Below are 22,287 nucleotides of genomic sequence, written 5' to 3' on the forward strand. Positions count from 1 at the left end.
AACAGTCTAAACTTCCATAATTCAATTATACCATTGCAAGCCTAAATGTACAGCAGCTGTACACATTGTAAACAGAATATTTTTTACAAGTCAAATGTTGCTGGACCTATCGAACTGTAGCTTCAAGGCGGTATTTGCGTTTTAATGAAAACACTCTCACATTTTCTCATTCGACAGTTCGGATAAAACTCAAATTTCTGTAACATACAAAGCTGTACTAATGTACAACGATAAAATGTGGATTGATGGACAAAATTACGTTTCGAACTACGCACTTTAGCTTTCGATCTACTAGCTACAAGACAAATTACACACCAAGACAATGGCTAAGAGTAATTCTGTACATTCTTTATAATTTCCCTCTGTACCGAATGACACGAGATTAAGTTGAACCAAGCGTATTAAAGCGTATTTTTCTGCCATAAAGAGTGTAAACATGCGGAGATTAAGCATCTAAATATAGTTTTTCCAGCTACAAAGTACACGCTAAGTCATATTAACAAAACAAAGCCCAAAAATGTCTGTCCCTCTACTTTTTTTGTTGAAACCGTGATAAGATACTTGATCTAAACATTAAAAACATTTTGGATAGCATTGTAATACGCTCTTCGACCAACAGTCGAATGTTATCGAATGTTAGATTCACAATCAAAGTCGAATTTTGACGCAAAAACGGGATACACATTTAACAAAACTGTCGCTTCCATGCAACTCGGTACAAGCTAATTTATATACCAAAACAAAGCCCAATAATTTTTCTTCCACCACTTTATAATTTCTTTTTGTACCGAGTTAAACAAAAAGAGCAAGAATTACCCACCTTCTCGGCATGTTTTCCACATGCAAGCCAGCGATCTCAACGTCAATAACACTGAATCAGACAATGCCAATGCGATTTCGCCAGTTTCAGGACGCTATATTCTCTAGAGAATACACTTACGTCAAAACTTTGAGCAAAATATGTTTTGATCTCTTACAGTGGCGAGAAATTGCAACGCTGTCACTGCCCGAAAAAGCTGCCATCCCTTCTTTCACGGAGCCAATGACATTACCCGAAATCGATCACGTGCCATTTTTTCCAGAGCATGCGTAGACATTTTTCGCCCGTGAATTTATCACACTGCGCATTAACTCTTCGCAGCCGCACATGTTTAATTTGTTCTGCCACGACGAGTTTTATTCGCAGGCTGGGCGAGTTTGCTAAACGTAAAGAAATATTCATTTCTACTTTGAAGCTGTTACCTATCACGCATTAACATTTTGCAAGTGTAAGATCAACATTTTTTGTTGTTTGAAGCCGGAAAAGTTGCTTAAATTGCCTAGATTTTGCAAGAGACCAAATTTGGTTTCAGCATCAATTTTTATCAGGTCTTTCGATGCAGCTAGCCTAACTATCATTTGTTTTATTCTCTCTATACACAGTTTATACCACGATGGCAGCAACAGAAATGTAAGTAAGCGTAATTAATTGCAGTGTTTTTCATTCAACTTCGTACGAGATTTCACAAAAAAACGAATTGAGAGTAAAAGAAGGTTGTAAGGCACAAGGCCCGAGACCTGTTGTTTTCAAAACAGATCTGGGGAACTAACAAGGCTACAACCGAGCTGATAACGCTTAAAATCATGACACCAAGTCTTCGCTTAAAATTCATTCGGTTTTATTTCCGCAAAGTTGAACTTGAAGTAACCGCTAACATGACAGGCGCCGAGCTCGACTTCAAGTACGAGAACGAGTCGCTACTCGTGGTCGAAGTCGCTTTTGTTGTCAATGCTAACATTCTCTTTTCAGTTTTTTTATTTAAGGTTAATCCCACTAAAATGGTCCTAACAACGTTGCTTATATCTCGCCTAAATGGGATCGCCCTGAACTGAAACTTCGCAAACAGTATTATGATTCCAAGGTCTTCACGTTATCCTTCGAATCTGAGCCCTTCAGTCCCTCCTGTGTTATATCTTTTTTGTACACAAATATCAGTAGCATTCCGTTATGGATCAATAAATACGTCTCATAAGTTTACTCAGTCACTTCTGAAACAAAATCAAAGGATTTTGCACCGCATAGGGCTGCAGCACGATTCTCCTTCAAGGACAAGGAGTTGGTGGCGAATAAAGTAGCACACTTGCTCACTGATTTGGCCTCTTCACAGTTTAATAAAAACGAAACAGAGTGCTTGTGCCAAGCAAGAGCATTCTAACGACAAGTTAACTCATTGTGGCTTTTATGGATTCAAGGACCAAATTTCTATAAGTTTCACCTTTTTTGTTGGCAGTGTTTTTGAATCGCGTTTTTTAGCAGAAAACACTTACATTTTTAGCAGACATGATTTTTGCTATCTTTAAAAAAGAATGGTGGAACTTTTAAAGAAAATGTTATTTGTTTTCCTTTAGGTATAAACACGTTTGAGATATTAGCATACATTTAAAAGCCGCATTCAGTTTTATGAAAACAATGTAAATAACTTCGAAACCTGGCTACGACAGATATTTCTCAGCAAAAAAGCTTCAGAGCTCTCTAGTTCTGAATCTGATGTCTGTAGACAAATTTGACTGTGCGGCGCACTACACAACCCACCAGTTCAAGTACTTCTAACCATCATGTTTTGAAATGTGATGTGAAAAATGTTCTTGCTTGATAATATATTCAAAATATCTTGCCGCTTGCTTTTCAGTAAATGCTCACGTACCGTGCACACGCCTAATTTGTTACCTATCTCCAAAATCAGTATGCATTGTGAAACTACTAGACTCACCGAAAGGTGAATTTAAATTTTATTCTGAGGGAAGGCACAGGCTACAATAAAACCTTACCTGCTATAAAACCCATAAATACGCGGGGTAGAGATGATCAATAGACAATAATCTATAACATGATTAATCTGATCTAGGTGGAAATTCTAAAAATTGTTGTCGTTCTACTCTTTTGTGATAGGGTCAATTTTGGTGTTTTAAATACTTTTTAACAGTAATTTTCTGTTTCTTAAAAATTGCAAAGTAAATTAAGTTTCAGTTTTATTTTTGTCGGATATTGCATTTAAAGCCCATCCTAATGGCTATCCAAGTGAATATGTTTCTATTTGAAGGGACGATCTACAAATAGCATATTCCTTCAGTTTCAAGGAAAGACTTTTCACACGCAGGAGTTAAAACCCTACATGTACTTTACCTGCTCACATTTACAGTGAACGTATTCAGAACACATTCAGTAAAATACGGGTGGTAAAATGTCGCATTATTAACAATGTTGTGATGCTGTTTTGCACCAAAAATCGCCGTTGTGAATCGTCCATGTAAGTAACATCACCTTTACTCGACGGCTTTTCTGTTTTTTGTCTTTTCACCAAGACCTAGCACTGGACGAAAAAACAGATTTACCTCTATAGCAAATTTGGAGCAAACCATCTGCAAATGCCACATTTGCTTAATTTTACTCAATTTTGCCTCATGACATAGGACCAAATTTGCCATAATTTTGCATTAATGGCAAAGGTGGTAAATGCCACATTTGCCTCAAATTTGCCCCTTGTGTAAGAACAAGGATAACCTTTACTTTATCAATGCATTTACAGGGGTGTCAAACTTGATAGCAAAACTGACATTTGTCAGGTTTTTGCCCAAATGGGCAAAAGCCATCGAAGATGAATTTTTGAACACTCTTGCCCTCTTTGGCAAATTCGGTCAAAGTAGTAATTTCCCACATTTTTGCTCAATGTAGTAAAAGTGACCAAAACTCATTTTGCAACAGTTTTGCCCAGGATAGTAAATTTGAGCAAAAACTCATCTTATTTGTGTTTCGCCCAGTGTAGTAAATGAGGTCAAATTATCACTTCTTCCGTATCTTTGCTCAGTGTGGCAAACATTATCAAAATAGTCGTTTGCCACTGTTTTGCTCAGGGTAGCAAATTTGGCCAAAGACCACTTTATTCTCAATTTTGCTCGGGATGGCAGATATGATCAAAACAGTTGTTTCCCATACTTTTCCCCATTGTAGTAAAGTTGATCAAATATCAATTCTTCTGTATCTTTGCTCAGGATGGCAAATGTTACCATAATAGCAGTTTTCCATACTTTAAGTCAGGTATTAAACAAAGTTGGTTAAAATATCACTTTTTTAAACTTTCGCTCAAGATAGCAAATTTGATTTTAAAAAAAACATTATTTACGTGTTTCTTGTTTTTATGTGGTACCATAAATGACTGACAAACAATTTAGACACCAACCAAAATTTCAAGAATAAAATGAGTTTATTATCTTTAATATTACACTGTACAATAGAAAGTAAGTTAAATTAAAAGAAAGTTCCATAATTGGCCTCTGCAGGTAGGGCAGTACTGCATGTATCACAAAATGTATGCCTTTAAATAAAAAGCACACATTGTGAAACTAACTAAATTCATACGTGTATAAAATACATATTGGGTTTGAAAGTACAAGTCAACACTAGCTGGTTCATAATTATCTAAGGTTGGCACAGGTTAAACGTAACTCCATTTGAGTGGTATACTTCAAATATACTCTTTCTAGATTCAATTGATACTATTGGCAAATGGTCGTAAGATAACAACACGTACACATCACTCCCAGTGTAGGTGTGACATCCTTACTATTAATGGACAGAACATCAACCACCGGAGATAAAATTAGCTTCAAATTATTATCATAAGCGATATTCTTCAAATAATTATTTATAAGAACTTGTTTTCATCTGATAAATATTATCCACTACCCAAAATAGGCATTGAATATATATTTGTACCTCGCCATAATTTATATAGTGTATCTAGTGCAAATCACTGACCCCAAGGGGAGATATGATTCATTTTTAACCAAATCAGTTGTATAAAATTTTTTTTTGTAAATAAAATGTGTTTTAGTATGTAAAAGCTCTGTGCATCTCTATGATTTGGGTACAACTTCGATATATTTTTACCCAGCAGTAAACACTTATAAGGTCAATTTTGTCACCTTTTTAGCATGTACATGTATTTTATTTTTCAGGTGCTTCATTTACTCCTAAACTTCTGAAACTAGCATGAAATGACACCCCAATTTTACTCTCATCCTATAGGTAGCCAAAAGCTTTTCAAGTATGGAAGCAAATCTGCTATCCACTGATTTGGTTAAATACTTGTATCATTATTATTATTATTATTATTATTATTATTATTATTATTATTATTATCATTATTATTATATCACTGTAAATAATATGATTTGGTGAAATTCTTGTATTATTATATGACCACAAATAAGATATTACATTTACTTTTTTTACTAAAATCAAATTATTTGCTAAAAATTTGAGGAAATTTTTTTTTTCTGATTCACATGATCAGTTATTTTACTTGCAGTATTGGACTGATTAAATATCCAAATTATCCAAACACAATCTGTACACTATGAAAGTTCTCTAGAACTTCTTTAATTCATTATTATTATTATTATTACTATTATTGGCATGCAGGTGATTAAAATTTAAGCCATGCGTATCAAAAAACTGTTATCACTCGCGGTATTTTTTTGCATAAAACATAACTGCACTCTTTTTTTATAAAATATGCCAAGAACAAAATAGGATCACTGCATTTGGAGTCCGGTAATTACTCTACCACGGGGTGTATTGGCTAGATTTAGTCCTCGGAGTGGCACTTTCTAAGGCAGTGCTTAGGGTAGCCTTAGGATCTGTCACCACTGCAGAAAGTGGATGCAGATGTATCTCCAATTACGAAGAGTGTATGTTTGGTGAATAGACACAATGACTGAAAATACAAACTGTACAGCTGCATTTACAGGCTACTAGAAAGAAGGTTTTTAAAATTCAGTAAAGTTACCAAGTTACAGAGTGATTCGGTGCAAACTAACAAAGACAGCTCTGCAAAGATGGCAAATTTTCCAAACATTTGTCTGGTAAGGGCAAGTTGTGGCTCCACCGTACCATACAAAGGTCATTGAGATTATGTGACTTTGTGTCAACACTTTATTTCAAATCGGACTAATCACAAACTGTGTAAGAAACTAGCCAATCACAAAACGCTGACATACATGTATGTCTTTGTGACTCTGTGGGATTCAAACATGATATTGTGAACTAATTCTCAGACGGCATGCTTTCCTTGTAGAAATTCAGTACATTTGAAGTATACTTTATACAGGTGATAAATACTTTAAAAAGTATACTTCATTTGTACTTAAAGTATACTTAAAGTATACTTACCAGAAGTATACTTTAAGTACACAACTTTTCGACACCTAAAAAGTATAGTTAAAGTATACGTAAATGAAAGTATACTTGAAGTATACTTAATGGGAAGTATACTTGAAGTATACTAAATGCATATGTTTATCAATCACACGTCAGACTTGGATATATTGTAAAATCATTTATTGATATAACAAAAAAAACTACCTGTAACTTAAAGGAATACAAATGTACTAAGAAATTATTAAAAAAAATCATAGCAAATCCCGCTGGAATAGGTTTCAACAACATCAAAATAAAAACATTTTTCTTTTTCATTATTGTTCTTGATTTTAGTATATTCTTGATTTTAGTTGGTAAAATTTTCATTGACAATGAGATTATTTCAAGAAAGGTGTATATTAACAGGTTTCTTTCTGAACTTTCTTTAACTCACTTGTACCTAAATAATTGTTACTTAGAACCATCACAATATATTCTTCAAGTATACTTAATTTTAAATAAATTTTAGTAAATATTTAATTGACAAGAATGATTCTTTTAACTCACTTGTACTTAAATGATTGTTGCTTAGAACCATCACAATATATTCTTCAAGTATACTTAATTTTAAATAAATTTTAGTAAATGTTTAATTGACAATAGAATGATTACTGTAGATCAGGTAGAAAGGTGTAACAGCATTCTTTGAAAGAATAAGCTTTTTCTGAACTTTCTTTAACTCACAACGTGCACGTTCCTTTTTCTTAGCTTAACTTCAATACAGGCGATCTTGTTCCTCAGGGATATCTTGACACCACTGTCTGAAGTAATGCTCGGGAACTTCTTTCTTCTGAAACCTACAAAGAATAAACAGGAAGGACTTAGCATTTAGACATACAGTAGCTAAAATTACGTTAAGAGTGTACATACCAGTCAAACCTGATCCCTGTGTGACTATCTTCTATGGACAACCATTTTCTCATCACTATATGTAAACTTAAGCTTGTGCAATTTATATCATTCTAGTTAAAACTTTGTGTAAGTAGTGTACGTACTTCTTGGATGCTGTTGATCAGTAGTATTGCCACTTTTGGGAATTATAGACAGTAAACAAAGGCAGCTTTGAGATGTAAATGGTGAACAGAAGGGAACTGCAACTGTTTTTATTATGTAACCTTATACCCTTAGATCACATGGTAAACATTAAAGGGGTTTCTTAATGTGCCTTAATTTTAGCTTCAATTGCCAGAGAAAATATTTCGTACAGTGTATAACACACACACCACAGAGAAAAAACCCAACTTCTGGCTGTAATCGCCACCTGAGACTGTCTGTACTTAGGATCTATATTAATAGATATTTTATTGTATATATCCTGTACATTGTAATTTAAAAAACAACCACCTAAAGTAATACATTTAGTTTATTCTTCATAACTGGCCATATGATATTTCATCATACAATGGAAACTTGCTCGGCTACAGACACCCATTTAATACTGACTTAGTGGATAGTTTTCTTTCTCCTGACAACTACATTGGTTATATAAATTATATTTTGTCTTAAAGTAGCCTGCTTAATACCAGCACTTTGGCTTGTCTCTTTGGTGTCCGTATTAATGGGGTTCCACTGTAATAGATTCACCAGGCACAACACAGTATAAACACCATCAATGCCTCAAAATTAAATCAACACTACTTACTCAATATACTATCAAGAATGTCTGTATCAACAGCCTTTTTGCCATTTTGGCCACCAAGGCTTCAACCCACAAGCTCATCCTCAGTGTAAAAACAGCCCAGTAAGAAACAGGCAGTTGCTGTTGCTGTTTTCTTTGCATAGGCCTTTGTTAAATGGCTTTCATAAATGTACACAGATTTCCCTGGAGACAGTTCTATCATCTGGGAACATAAAAATGTGTTTATTAAACAGTGATCAGGTCACTCCATATTTTCATATCCTCTTATCATTAAGTATACATTGTATGGGATTTAATTTCAGCTGTAGGTCCCAGGCAGTGGTGGACCTAGGGGAGCCATCCCCCTCCCTTATTTTTAGATTAACATATAAGTGAGGCCCAAAAGGCTGAAAAACTTTTCTGACAGCATGCCCATTATCTCAGGGTCTGGATGGGTGCCCCCGTCCCCCTTACACTGTACCTCAATGTGTGGATCGACCACTGGGTCCTGAGCAGAAATTAACAGAAATTGCATCAACAGCACACATTTTTGTTAAGCAAACCAGGAGGATACAGCTGTATATGTTTTTCAAAGCCTGCACCTAATGAATGGTATAATGTTTTGAGAGATATGGGAAGATTGCCATCTCCTATCCCCCTTAAATCCCAGAATCAATTATTATGGAAATAGAAAAAGTTGCTCTAGCTTTTGAGTTTGTGGATGAACTCCCATTGTGTTTACCATTTAAATGAAACCCCTTACAGTAGTCTGTACTTTTGTCATTGTACTATTTTTCTTTCTGTATTTTACAGAATCAAATTTAGGATTTTCCTCATTATTTTCACATTGGCCAATGTTTTTTGGAGTAGAAGGGTTAAACGATATGGTGATCACATTATCTATATTGACTCATTAACAAGATCTATTCATATAGTACCCATGAATTAAAATTGTTGGTTTTATGCAGCTGCATTGCAGTACTGTACAGTGTATGTCACAATATTTTTAAAAGCTGATAATACATTTTGTAAATAAACCACAAATAAAAGATAGTTAAGAATACAGACAATAAATGTAGAGAAAAGAAGTTGAAGATTTCTCCAGTCTGTATAAGCTCCTTTAAACAGTCTGTAGCACTGTTCGAACTTCATACTCCTTTGTTTGATTAGAGCTATTACTTTTCATACTTGTAAGCAAATTTCCAGGACATTGAGGGTGTCTAGCTCTAATCAAAAAAGTTCAGAGTCATTCGGTGGGGTTCTAAGGAGTCTTAGAGGTTTTTGTTTTCAAGACAGTACCCGACATTGAGCATATCTGTACAGCTGCATAAGAAGCACGGTTTGGTGAAAGTATATTAATACCAAGCATGATGTCACATGTATTGTAGGTACAGGTATAGTCTACTAACTTAATATCTTTCAGCAACCTCCTTTGAGATTTTCCCAGGTCTGGGGGACTCACTTGGCTGCAAGTGTAAGGGATCTTGCCTTTGGGCATTCAACTGTTCCGTCAGCAGTGCATTAGTTTCTTTGAGTTCCTGTTTCTCTGCCAGCAAATGGCGACACTGAGTGCACTGTGGCACAATCTGCCTTCTTGGGCATTTTTTAGCAGTTGAACCAGCTACTGGTGTAGGCCTTGCTCTCAGCCCCTTTTTACCAGTAGTTGGCCTCTGGAGAGTTTTGGTGGTCGAAGTTCTAATGATTTTGCTTCAAGGACATCAACGTCATCTGTAGAACAGCCCAATCCACTATCACTAAACTCTGAAAAACAAATAGTCCACAATTCAAGAACTTATTGTCACGAACTTCAGAAACTAAATGTCTTCAAATCAAACCAAACTGAATATAACAGCACTAGTTTTGTCCTATACACTGCTTATAGGTCAATTTTACAACAAAAAGAAAAAACAAGTTAACTTAATGTTTGTAGAGTAGTTTGTATAAAGCACAAAACTATTAACACTTGATCAATACCAACACTACAGTGGAACCTCGATATAACGATGGGCCAAGGGACTGACAAAATATGTTCACAATAAATAGGTAATTTTTTTATATTGAGGTTCCACTGTACTCTACCTAAACGTTTCCTTATGTTTCATCTTAATTTTATCACTGTTCACTAGGTCTCAAGATGGTAATGTAAAGGGCCTCATTACCTGAATCTTCCTCACAATCTTCATCCTCCACCTCTTCAATCCTGAAAGGGAGCACAACCAACTCTGAGGAATCTTCTTCTCTAATTTCATTCTTTCTGTTTGCTTCATTGTGAACATGTCCTTCCCTTCTTTCAAGTTCCTTTTCTGTTCTGTCAAGATCACACTTCTTTCTTTTAAGCTCCCTCTCCTCTGCTTCTCGATCGTGCTCATTCACAACAATAACAGACTGGTTTAGCTGAGACAGCTGGCCAAGGAGATTTAAATCTCTTTCATCTAAGGCCTTCTTCTTTTGCAGTTTTTCTTTCTTCCTCGACTCCTCCTTTTCTTTTGCAGTTTCTTGTTTTTCTTTTTCGCTTCTAACTTTGGAGGAAACACAAACTTGTTTTGTTGGACTTTTAGCTTTCTTTTTCCCTCCGGTCTGTTTGTTTTCTTTTTTGCTTGATCCACCTCTTCTTTTAGCCATGGCATTCCTTGCATTTTTAGTTTTACTTAAATACTCTTTGTCATCTATTAAGAATGAAAAGTATGTAAATTACGTTGTTGAATGTATTTTTTATACTACCATATTAAAAGCTCAAAGCCTGGAAGAGAATCACAATAAAGTTACAAGAATTAGAACTACTGAAGTCAGATCGCATCAAATATTGATAATAATAATTTGTTGTGATACACTGTACACATTGGTACAAAACCCAGACTGGATCAGTGACTACCGAAATCTCATTCAATCACACTGTCATGCCTCCTACAACGTGTAAGCCCTGGCTTTTGTTACTTTAAAGCCTAGGGGTGATCCAGGTGTGATTTTTCAATGAGTGAAACATAAACTGCTTAAATACCTCCGGGCACAAAATAAAAGGGCAGAAACTCACCACTTTCACTGAACACCACACATGGGTAGAACATCTTGTCCACATACATGGCTGTGGTTGTGTTATCATCTTCCTTTCTAAGTTCTGTTTCATCGACAATAATCTTGACATTGTCTTAAATAAATTGAACCAGAAAATATCCTAGAAGGGGGGACAATCAATGCAATGTACCATACTTGTAAGACATATGAGCTATTACATGTAAGTTAAAAAATGGCGTGCGTTCTTCGACATGAACCGGCTTCTTTTAACAAATTACACAGAAATTAGGGCATCAGACTCAGGTGAAGCAAATGTTTTTATTGATATGCAAACAGATCCAGCTATATTCAGTGATTAAGTTAGGTGTAATAAAATTTAAGTCTTGTGACAAATGGAGTTCCGTGTCTCTGATGGCTTGAAAAATGGCGGATGACTTAGACTTAGGTTCTTCTAGAAAAAAGAAGAGCAAACGCCGTGGACCTTACAACCAATATCTTTCCCAGCCGGGACTAAAGATACCTCGATCAACCTTGAGGGATTGGCCGCAGAACTCATCAACATCTATGGGAGCGCTAGGGTAAGTACATAAAGCAGCATGGTCATGCGGTAAAGAATAAATTAGACCAGCCCCATGCGCTGTAATAAATTTGAATCTATCAGGGCAGAAGGATGCCGAAAATGTGTGCAATTAAAATGCGTAGAGATCAAACAGCCTAAGACTTGATTCTTCATGATTTAGCCCAAGTCGATTATACGTTATAACAAATGTTTTTAGGGAATCATGTGTGACTATCAACAGCTTCACTTTAAGAATTTTCTCAAGTGAGATTGTTATCCCCCTTCCAAACAGATCGAATTTTCAATTAACAATTTGAGCTACAGTGGTTCGAAGTTGTGAATCACTGGCTTCGATCATTGACTAATTTTAATATTCCTTGACATTAGCATTACTAGTTTATTGACTGGTAATTTTTAGGTATTTTAAAATACTGTTTATCAACTACATTTTTAGGAATGTACTTGTATAAAATGTTTTTATGATGAGGCATGGCCCTACTGGAAACCATGCAGCTTTTGAATTAGGCTGGCATGGATGATTAAAGTTGATCTTATCTCATCTTATGTTATTTTATATGTTTTGCCATCTGATGACCTCAGCACAAAGACAGATGATGATGCTTCACAATCTGCAAGCACCTATGCCCATGACTCCACACTTATGGAGACTGGTGAACCACAGCAGCGTTTTTCATGCCAGACTGCCGTTTCTTTTGAAGTGGATTATTGTAAGGGTTCCTTTGAATCTTATTTGGAGTGTGATTTTAAGCATGACCAATTGTCTGGTGCAGTCCTTGCTGATGCCCATGATAGTGACCAATGTGACCTTTTGGAGTGTTTGGAAGGACCAAAGCCTTTAGGAACAAACGAGGCCAAGATAATTGCAGAAGATGAAGAAGAAGGAGTAGAAGATTACTTCATGGCTTTTGAATCTGAGGAAGGAGTAACCATCAACAAAACACTGATCAGCAAGACAAGGGATCTACATGTACAGATGTTCCTTTGTACAATGGGGCACCCATCACTGTGGCAGTCAGCATGTTGTTAATTATAACGTTCGCCGTTCGACACAGTCTAACTGGACTAGCCATTGTTGATTTGTTATTGTTGTCAGCCTTCATTGTGCATTGCCAAATAAATGTGCGTCTTCAATGGACCTTTTGAAAAAGTTTTTCATGAGATTAAAGAATCCTATCCAGTTCCAGTATTACTGCACTTTTTGCATGGAGTATCAGGGAATGTCTTTAACAAAGGACAAACTGTGTAAGAACAAAAGCTGCTTGAAGGACCTGAGCAAGGAAGACATGTCTTCATACTTCATCATTATTCCTCTTATTTGCCAGCTTAGGGACCTTATTCAAAGTAAGTGATCTATGAATAAATGCAATGTTTTCTTTTTTCTTTCCTAAATGAAAAAGTGTTTAAATTTACTCCTGTTGTTTTGATCAGACGTTAGGTATATTGTACATGTAATATCTATATTTTAGATTGTTTTGATAGCTGTGTTTACCTGTGGGTAATTGTTTAATTGAATTGATTGAACTCCATATAACAAATAACTTAACTGTACGGCATGCAAAGAAAGTTGTGTCCGATAGCCTGTGGCTAGTGGATTTTGCTATCAGGCTAGTGAATTCTGTCCTTAACTTGCCCAATGGGAAAGTGCTGTTTTTTGAGTAAATTCAAATTACAGAAGGATTGTAATCAATCCTGCTAATCAAAAAGGGTTTTGAGGCTAGTTGAAAGGACTTGTGGGCTAGTACATGCTAGCTACAGCTTGCCTGAATGGCAAGCTATAAAACTGACTTTCTTTGCACCCTGCCGTAAGGCTTGCTGTTGATTTTGAGACCGATAAATCTACAATATTTGTTGTTGATCTTCTTTTGTAGAGACAGGCATTCTTGACCCTCTTAACTATCCAGTTAAAAGAAGGAAGATGATTAACTCAGATGCAATTGAAGACATCCAGGATGGATTACTTTACAAACAGCATTTCGGAAGTGATGGTTTTTTCAAAGGTGCCTCAGACAAGAAGATCCTTGCGAAATGGAATTGAGAATTCCTGGGAATTCCTAGGATTTTCCTAAGAATTCCTAAGAATTTATTCTTAGGAATTTCTTAAGAATTCCTAGGAATCAAGGTGTGAAATTTCACGGTAATTGGAACATGGAATTCGTAAGAATTCCTAGGAATTCCAAGCTTTGCTCACCCATCAGTTGGCTTAGAAAGTATTCCTAGGAATTCCTTGGAATAGCTTGGAATAGCTAGGTCAATAGGGATATAACAAATCGACCTGCTGCCGGAATTAAGGGATATTCGAATCAAAAACTGATTTGCATTTAAACACTTATGCTAAGGAAGTTAATACTAGAAGTTGCTATTTTGCTCTCCGAACCAGAAATCCATAAGGCAAATGTACAAAAACTGAAACAATGTTTATTCCAGCAATAACTGAAAAGTAGCTCTCCATGTTAACAAAAAATACTTCTTCCACTTTAACTTGACTTTCAATTTTCACTGCACTGATCGTTAGAATGTTCCAAAAATTACAACAGTGACCTTAAAAAATCTAATTTTAAGACAATAACTTTTTGTGAAGTAGGAGTCAAATAATTCAGTATATGACTGTAGTCCTTATATACATATGAATAAACTTTCTTGAAAAAGAAATAATTATTTTGTTGTAAATAAATTGACCAATTTTCCCTATAATGATAAGTATATTATTTTTAATTGAATGTATCATAAATTATAATCTTGACATTAAATAAGCAACAACCAATTCAAAATAAAACAAATAACTGCAAATACATGCACTTAAATACATGTACTAAATTTTTAAGTGTAATGAGAAAATTTCTGCAACAATCATTATTTTCTAGAAGTTGTCAACTGTTTTTACAATCACAAAATAATTCATTACATTAAAATCTTCTAATAATCTGACCAGGAATTAAAGGTCAATACCATCAATCAAATTTTCAGAAATAGCCACTTTAATTTTTTTAACTTGTTGTGACGTTATAATATCTTCCTGAGCTAAAAACAATAAAATTTGCACTTAAATTTTCATAAAATTTCATCACTAGAAAAATAGTGTTAGGCCCTCATTACTAATTTACAAATGAAGGATGGGGACCTCTGTGGGCATGGTCGACATTTTGGCTTTAAGGATATGAATGGGACTATTATAGATTTGACACATGGCACAGGAAATGTTTGTGGACAGGTACCAATAAGAATAATCCTGTATTTATCTCTAACAAAGAGAAGAAAAAGTGTGTAGTTGGAGTTATTTCTCGCAAAAAATCAATGTTAGATTTGAAAAATGTCATTAGTGGCATAAACATCCTAATTAGCATCACGACAGGCCGCACATATAGTGTTCTACCTGAAAGCAATAGTATTGGCTATTACTCTGCTGTCCCTTGCCCATTCTATTGCTACGTAAGTGTTGATTTCCCGTACACCTCCTTAAGGTGGCTCGATAGAGTTTTTCAAGGTCAATACCTCCCAAGTTTGAGCGTAAACTGCGTCGCCATAAACAAGGATTTGGAAAAATTGACACCACAGTTGTATTAGATAAAGAAGAAAATTGGTTATGATCAGGGTAACAATGACATCGGAGTTGTCTTAGCAACGAAGTGACGCCATTACCTATTTTACTTCCAGCAGTATTTCTCGGCACTGGTAACTGTTCTTCCAAAATCGTTTACTGGAGCTTTTACCTGCGATAGCTGCCTCGATGTTCGTGAAGTTTAAGCGAAATCTGTAAGAGCGTTTTCGAGATATTTTGGGATGAAGTTTTTCTGGTTAGAAATACGGTAAAAAATTGACAATCTTGATGTTCGACTGTTATCTGTACTAAACGAAGCGCTTTTGACATGCAATTTCACCTCATAGTAGTTTCAATCTTTTTAAAAACGTGTGTGAAAGATCATGGAGATACCTCCAGTCGATTGCTAGAAAGGAGGATTTGATTAGTATGTATCAAGGCACTCTTGTTAGCGGTTATGTAAACATTTCGGTCTACTTTAACAAATTAGCGAATTATTTTTAAACCGCTCGATAAATTTTTTAGAAAATTTAAGAATCTTGAGATTAACCCTCCTTTTATGTGACCTCTTAGTTTCAAGATTATTGATATATTGTAAGGCAGTAAAATAAGGGCTTGAATTCGCTAACATTTTGTCAGAAATTTCGAGTTTACAAGTGAGAGCCTCTCATTATTCAGGGGTATTGTCTCCAAGTTTCATATTTTCGTGCATAACAATAGCTAGCAGTTTTGCATATGTCAAATGCATTGTTAGTTACTGCTGTTCACGTGAAAATGAAACTTTGAGACAATACCCCTGAATAATAAAAGGCTCTCACTTGGAAAGACAAAATTTCTGACAAAAGATTAGCGAATTGTAGCCCTTATTTTACTATCCTACAATATATCAATGATCTTGAAACTAAGAGGTCAAATAAAAGGACGGTTTATCTCAACACTCTTAAATTTTTTAGAAAATTTATCGAGCGGTTTAAAAATTATTCGCTAATTTGTTAAAGTAGACCGAAATGTTTACATTACGGCTAACAAGAGCGCCCCGATACGTATGTATCGAGCCACCTTAAATACTTAGGATACACTTAAATGGTATGATATGCAAAAGAAGGATTTACTATTCACTCAGATCATAGAGTTCTCCAAAGAAACAGGTTGTTGATACTTGTACAGAGAAACAGTATGCAGAAATCCAACATAGTTGGTTAAACACCGGTAATCCTAGCCCTTCAACCCCTTAGAGTGACCAACAATAATAGTTTATCCTTACTAAGATATTGTGTAGTTCACAACTTGCAGCTCCTGAATATTGTCACAGCCGCTTACTTTTCCAGAGTCGGCTGCCTATAACTTCAAAAAAATTTGAAACCCCTGTACCTATCTGTTCAAAGCAGGAAAATTCTAATACATACAATATAACTATTTTAATTTTTATTTTATCATGATTAGTAACATATATTCATTGTAATATAGCTTTTTAGTTAATTGTGGTTGTACTTCAGATTTTTTGAAGGAAAAAGTTAATACATTTTCTATATTTGGCAGGCATTAATTCTCTCAGCAGAATGTTACCTATGAAGACCATGTCATAAAAAGGAGTATTGATGACTTGAAGTGAAAATTTTCATTGACGATGACCTTTCATGGCCTTTTCATCTTAATGGCTCGTGAAAATTAATCCCTCACCCCTTTCATGGGGGTAAGGGAAACAACACTAACGCCATGAAATTGTCCTTAAAATCACATGAAACTGATCTGTATGAGCAATAACCACGTGTATGAAACCTAGCATCAAGAGCCCGGGAGTTCCCTTGGCTATTATCAACGTGGAAGAAAAAATGGAAAGAAAATGGAAGAAAACTAGAACCAAAAAGAAATCCCTAGCTGTTTGATTCCCTGCCTACTTGTTGTATTAATATCCGCCAACTTGAAATCTTAGTGACATCCCTACCTACATGTTTAGACAACACATAGATATACATGTAGTGTAAAGTAACCTATCGCTATAGTCATAATTGAAAAAAAAAGTAAAACATAACCTGTTCAGGTGGAATCTCTAGATAGTGAGATAATGTAAAGTAACATATACCTAGTCATGATTGAAAAAAATATAAAAACATACCCTGTTGGTGGAATGTCTAGATAGTGTTTGTTTTTAATCCAAATGACAACATCAGCTGAATATTCTCTTTTTCGTAATTTATTTTACTCAACATACACATCACCACATTCCACATACATGCATGTAAATAAACATCTTCGAATAATTAATACAGTGCATGGAAATGAAAAAAAAAGCTAAATGACTGCTTTTTCCAATGTCAGTGCTAGTGCTAGTTGTTTTTGGCCTTACTATTGCAGCGATTATTAAGATTACATGTACCAGAAGCATTTAATATATAACCTTATGCAACGTATAATATATAGATTTAGCCAGGGCTAAAAGCGAAGCTCCCGTTAATAAATTCATAATTTAAATCAAACAATAAACTTGTAATCCACAGATCAGGGCACATTCATGTGACTTTTGATGCCATCTCAAGCCTTCATGACCCTGCATTCTGCAGAACGCTAAAGGAACTTTTCCACACCCACCTTCTAGCATTCGACCGCCAACAAGCTCAGGTTTCACAGTCAGCCTTCTCTTCTCTCCCCTGGCAGGTGCGGTCCATACTCAGGAGCAGCTACTACAGGAAGGACTGAGAATGTACCGCAACCATGCCTTTGCTAAATCCACAGCAGCAAGTTATAAGTCACAGCTACGAGCATACCTTCGCTTCTGTCTCTTCTTCGGCTATACCCCAGTTCCCTGTCGCACTATTCACCTCCTCCGTTACATTGTCTTCCTCACACGAACACTCTCTACTAGCAGCATTCCCAATTATCTCAATGTAGTCCGTCTTTTGCACCTGCAGTATGGGTACCCTAACCCTCTTGAAGACCCATTATTCAAGCATCAGAAAACTCTCCTCCTGAGAGGCATAAAGCGAATTAATGGAGAACGTGTAATGCAAAAGCTACCTATTTCACCCGATGTTCTTCACAAAATGCAATGCCATTTACATCTTGATTCCTCGTTTGACGCCACCGTTTGGGCGGCCTGTTTGGTCGCATTTTTCTCCTTTTTTCGTAAGTCAAACTTACTGCCACCTTCCACCACGGAATTTGACACCAAGCGCCACCTGCGAAAATGCGATGTTCGATTGTTCCCGTGGGGCATCATTCTTGTTGTTCGTTGGTCTAAAACGATCCAATACCGAGATCGCACTCTCCTGGTTCCAGTTCCGAAGATTGCTCCCTCCTCCTTGTGTCCTTGGTCCGCGGTAACTCGCGCTTTCAAACTTGCCGGTGTTTATCAAAGTAACAAATCTGCTTCAGAACCTGCTTTTACTTACCTAGAGGACGGTGTCCTTAAAACACTGACATATACCACATTCACAACTAAACTGAAACGAACACTGGATCTCTGCGGCTACGACAGCTTGCGTTTTTCTGGACACTCCTTCAGGCGAGGGTGCTTGATTATATTAGGCTAGAAGGTGACTGGAAAGCGACTGCATATGAGCGTTACTTAGACCATTCACTACGCTACAAACTAGAGGCTGTTAAACAGATGAGCCAGGGTATCACTCACTAACTCCTCTTTTCTCTCTTTGGGGGTTTGGAGGGTATCGCGTGATGTTCTAGGCAATAAAGACCCAGAGAACCCCAAAGTGAGTTGTTGTGTATTTAGTGAGTAATAAACCTGTTTATCAGGGTTAAATACATGTGACAGAAGTTCAGCGCCAAGCCCGTGTATATATGCAAGCTCCTGCCACGTGTGAGTCATTATGCGATTCTAGCCAGCTGATGCGTTGAACATGATTGTAAGCTTTTCTTGTCCCATCCCTCCCTCCCTGAAGGTATCGCGCAATGGTCTAGGCAATAAAGACCCAGAGAACCTCAAAGTGAGTTGTTATGTATTTATTCTCTATATTTAACCATGTTATGAAATCCGAACATGACACTAACAGTGAGCCTGGGTTACCCGTGATCCAAGCCCGCGCTTCCTTTGCACAAAAGCCAATACTCAAAGATAACAAAACGTTCTGAAGGAATTCCCGAACGTATTTATTGCAAAGATTTATTGTTACTTCATGATAGCAACCATTTACACATGAAATGAATCATACGCTCACCATTCGTTCCACGAAGTATTCGAAGGAGCCATCAGAGGCAGAACATTCTTCTCTTTAAACTGTCGGCTCAAACTGCTACGGCGCAACGTCGCTTAACACGCTATATAAGTCTTTTCGGTCATTCGTAATCTTGTAAAATAGTAAAAAAATAGGAATAGCACGACGAAGTACCATCACATTGACACTTCAGCAAGATGCTCAACAACTGTGACGTCACAGTCCGAAGGTCGTTTCCATTTCCTCCATTTTATCGCGCGGCCATTTCAGAAACGTTTTTGTCGAAGTCTTCGGAAATGCTCGGATTTTGATCATATTTCTTTCTATAAGGGCTTGGGAAGAAAAATCTTTGCCCAGATCTCTTAGGTTGGTTCCTTCTAGTGTTTGGTAAAGGTAAAACAAGAAAAGAAAAAATATCAATTTTTTGTTCATGTGACCTTTAACTTTCGGGCATCAGTATATGGCTCCCTTCCAAAATATGTGGCTTCCGCTTCGGGTGTTTTGAATTTTTACTAATCTATGGTTCCTGATTATTGGGCTGCCTTGTGGGCAACGCCTAATCAAAAAATGCGTCAAAAAAGGACAAAATGGCGGACGGATCTCCCATAGGGTCATTTCAGGTCGTCTGGGGGATCTTGAATTGGAACGGACACAAAATTATTGCGTGGAGTTATCAGTGGCCCTATATTAAAACGAATGATTATCTAAAGAGAAATATGAGATGCATGTAGTTAGCTGCAGAAACAATGACCTCCCACGGTCCCCATGAAAAAAGCTTTAACTTGTTGCAATTCTCTCCCTGCATGTGAAAAGTCTTTCCTTACAAGAAAGGAATATGCTATTTGTAGATCACCCAGTCAAATAGAAAACAACTATTTACTCGGATATGTAGAAGAGCTTTAAATGGAATATCCGACAGAAACATATGATACTTCCCAAAATATTAACCAGGTACATCGTGCAATCGGCAGCCCAATGAACCCCCTGTATGGGGGTCTTGTTAGTACTAACTAAACTAAACATTATGCCTTCACTGTCACCGCAAAGAAACACAATACTAGAGCTATAAATATCTATTAATCTTTTTCGTTTCCTTTTAGGTTTTTTCAAACTTAACGGAAGACATTTTAGGAAAGATTACTGAAAATAAATTACCGAAAGGAAATCATGAACCTGTCTTCAACTTCAAGGCTCTCCACTTTTGCCTGGGGAATGGTACTGGGAGTTTTTACCACGTTCATATTTGAACACTATAATTACATGCAGTTCATGCACGAGTACATCGAAACTGGGCACACCGCAAAAATAGCTGCTCAGAGAAATGTCAGCAAGTATAAGACTAACGCGTATTATCGTCCTCCCGAACCAAAAAGATACAGCATTCAACGAGAGGAGAGAGGTCATTTGACCCCTGAAGTTAACGGGACACGAATTTTATGCTGGATAATGACAACTCCAGACAACATACCTAAAAGAGCCAAATCAGTCAAAGATACGTGGGGAAAGCGCTGTGACATCTTTCTGTTTTTCAGCTCAAAAGAGGATCCCAATTTCCCCGCCATCGGGCTTAATGTTGAAGAGGGGCCTGAAAAGTTGTATGACAAAGCTAGAGCATCATTGGAGTACATTTATGACCACCATCTCAACGATGCTGATTGGTTTTTTAAAGCGGACGACGACACTTACGCCGTCATTGAAAATCTTCGTTCTTATCTATCCAAATTGAATACCTCGGAACCTCATTACCTTGGCAGAATTTTTACTCATGATGGTATTTACAACAGTGGTGGAGGATACGTTTTTAGTCGTGAAACACTGCGAAGGTTTAAAAAAGCACTGGGTGAACCAAGCTGCCCACAACACTACCCTTTTGAGGACGTAGCAGTCGGAAAATGCCTCAAGGCACAGGGTGTCCTGCCCGTTAGAACCACAGATTCCAGCGCCAAAGAAACGTTTATGGTATTACCACTTGAGTCTCATCTGTTGCCCCTCACATATAAGTTACCAGGATGGTACCCGAAATTCTATAAAGAGGGCGCTGAATACTGCTCAGAATACCCATATCTTTTTCATCATGTTAAACCAGAAATAATGTATCAGATGGAATACTTAATCTATCGTGTGAAAGTGTGGTCCAAAAACAGTAAATAAAGTACTAGCATGTATGAAACTAGCCATTCAAAACAAACAAAGTAGCTAGACTACCCTCATGAAATTAGCCTGTGATACTCAATGTTTTAATTAAAATCGTTTCTTTTTAATTTGTGTACTGACAGAATTTCTAAACGTCCTTGTGACGGAAACGGAAATTATACATGTACGACCAAACACGTGTCGAGTGAAATTTGCTTACGCAACACAGTACGGACATAGTTCGTCCACCGGCTGTGTTACTAACAACTACCCCCCTTACGAATTGATGGACAAGTACTCGAAACAGCTCGTTCGCACAAGGTTCTAGGTTTAGTTATCCAGGACAATCTGAAATGGAATGAGAACACCTGTATGATTGTATCCAAGGCATCCAAGCGTCTGCACATTATCCGTGTTCTACGTAGAGGTGGCGTCAGTGCGGCTGATCTTCTTGTTATCTACGTCGCTCTCGTACGTTCCGTCCTAGAGTGCTGTTGCGTGGTTTGGCATAACGCCCTTCCCGCCTACCTGTCTAGTGAAATAGAGCGGGTCCAAATGCGAGCTTTAAGGATAATATACCCTCGATCCTCATACCAGGAAGCCTTACAACGTGCTAAAGTCTTAAGACTTGAAGACAGGCGTAATGAACTCTGTATGAGGGCTTTTGATAAAATTACCGAAGGCGGACCCTTGTCAAAACATCTAACCCCAATAAGGTCGCCCATGACTACTCCCATAGAGACTCTAACTCTTGGACGTCTTTTAAATGTAAAACCGAGCGTTTTAGGCGAAGCTTTTTCCCTAGTACTGTCCTAATGGCAAATGCAACATCTTTCAAAAATTAACTGTTAAATGTTTGAATTTTAAAAATTAAATTCTTAGTATAACCTTTTTTAGTAGCTATGATTGAAATTTATGTAACTCTTGTAGGTTTTACTATTTTTAATTATTTTGTAAACCCAGCCCCAATAAGGCTTTTGTAATTTTGCGAACCTTGTAAAC

The 22,287-nt window shown here is 36.7% G+C and overlaps 1 protein-coding gene across 1 annotated transcript in view; it reads left to right on the plus strand.

Moving 5' to 3' along the window:
* Positions 1–1,143: 1,143 nt before the first annotated feature.
* The window catches only part of LOC140937480 (glycoprotein-N-acetylgalactosamine 3-beta-galactosyltransferase 1-like), a 21,204-nt gene continuing 60 nt past the window's right edge, over positions 1,144–22,287 (plus strand). The window contains exons 1-3 of the mRNA XM_073387048.1: positions 1,144–1,268; positions 1,423–1,450; positions 20,253–22,287. The exon at positions 20,253–22,287 is cut by the window's right edge and continues 60 nt beyond it. Coding sequence (XP_073243149.1) covers positions 20,320–21,303 — 984 coding nt within the window. The 5' untranslated portion in view covers positions 1,144–1,268; positions 1,423–1,450; positions 20,253–20,319 and the 3' untranslated portion in view covers positions 21,304–22,287. The remainder of the gene's footprint in view (positions 1,269–1,422; positions 1,451–20,252) is intronic.

The sequence above is a fragment of the Porites lutea genome, chromosome 5 (assembly GCF_958299795.1).
Source record: "Porites lutea chromosome 5, jaPorLute2.1, whole genome shotgun sequence".
NCBI lineage: Eukaryota > Metazoa > Cnidaria > Anthozoa > Scleractinia > Poritidae > Porites > Porites lutea.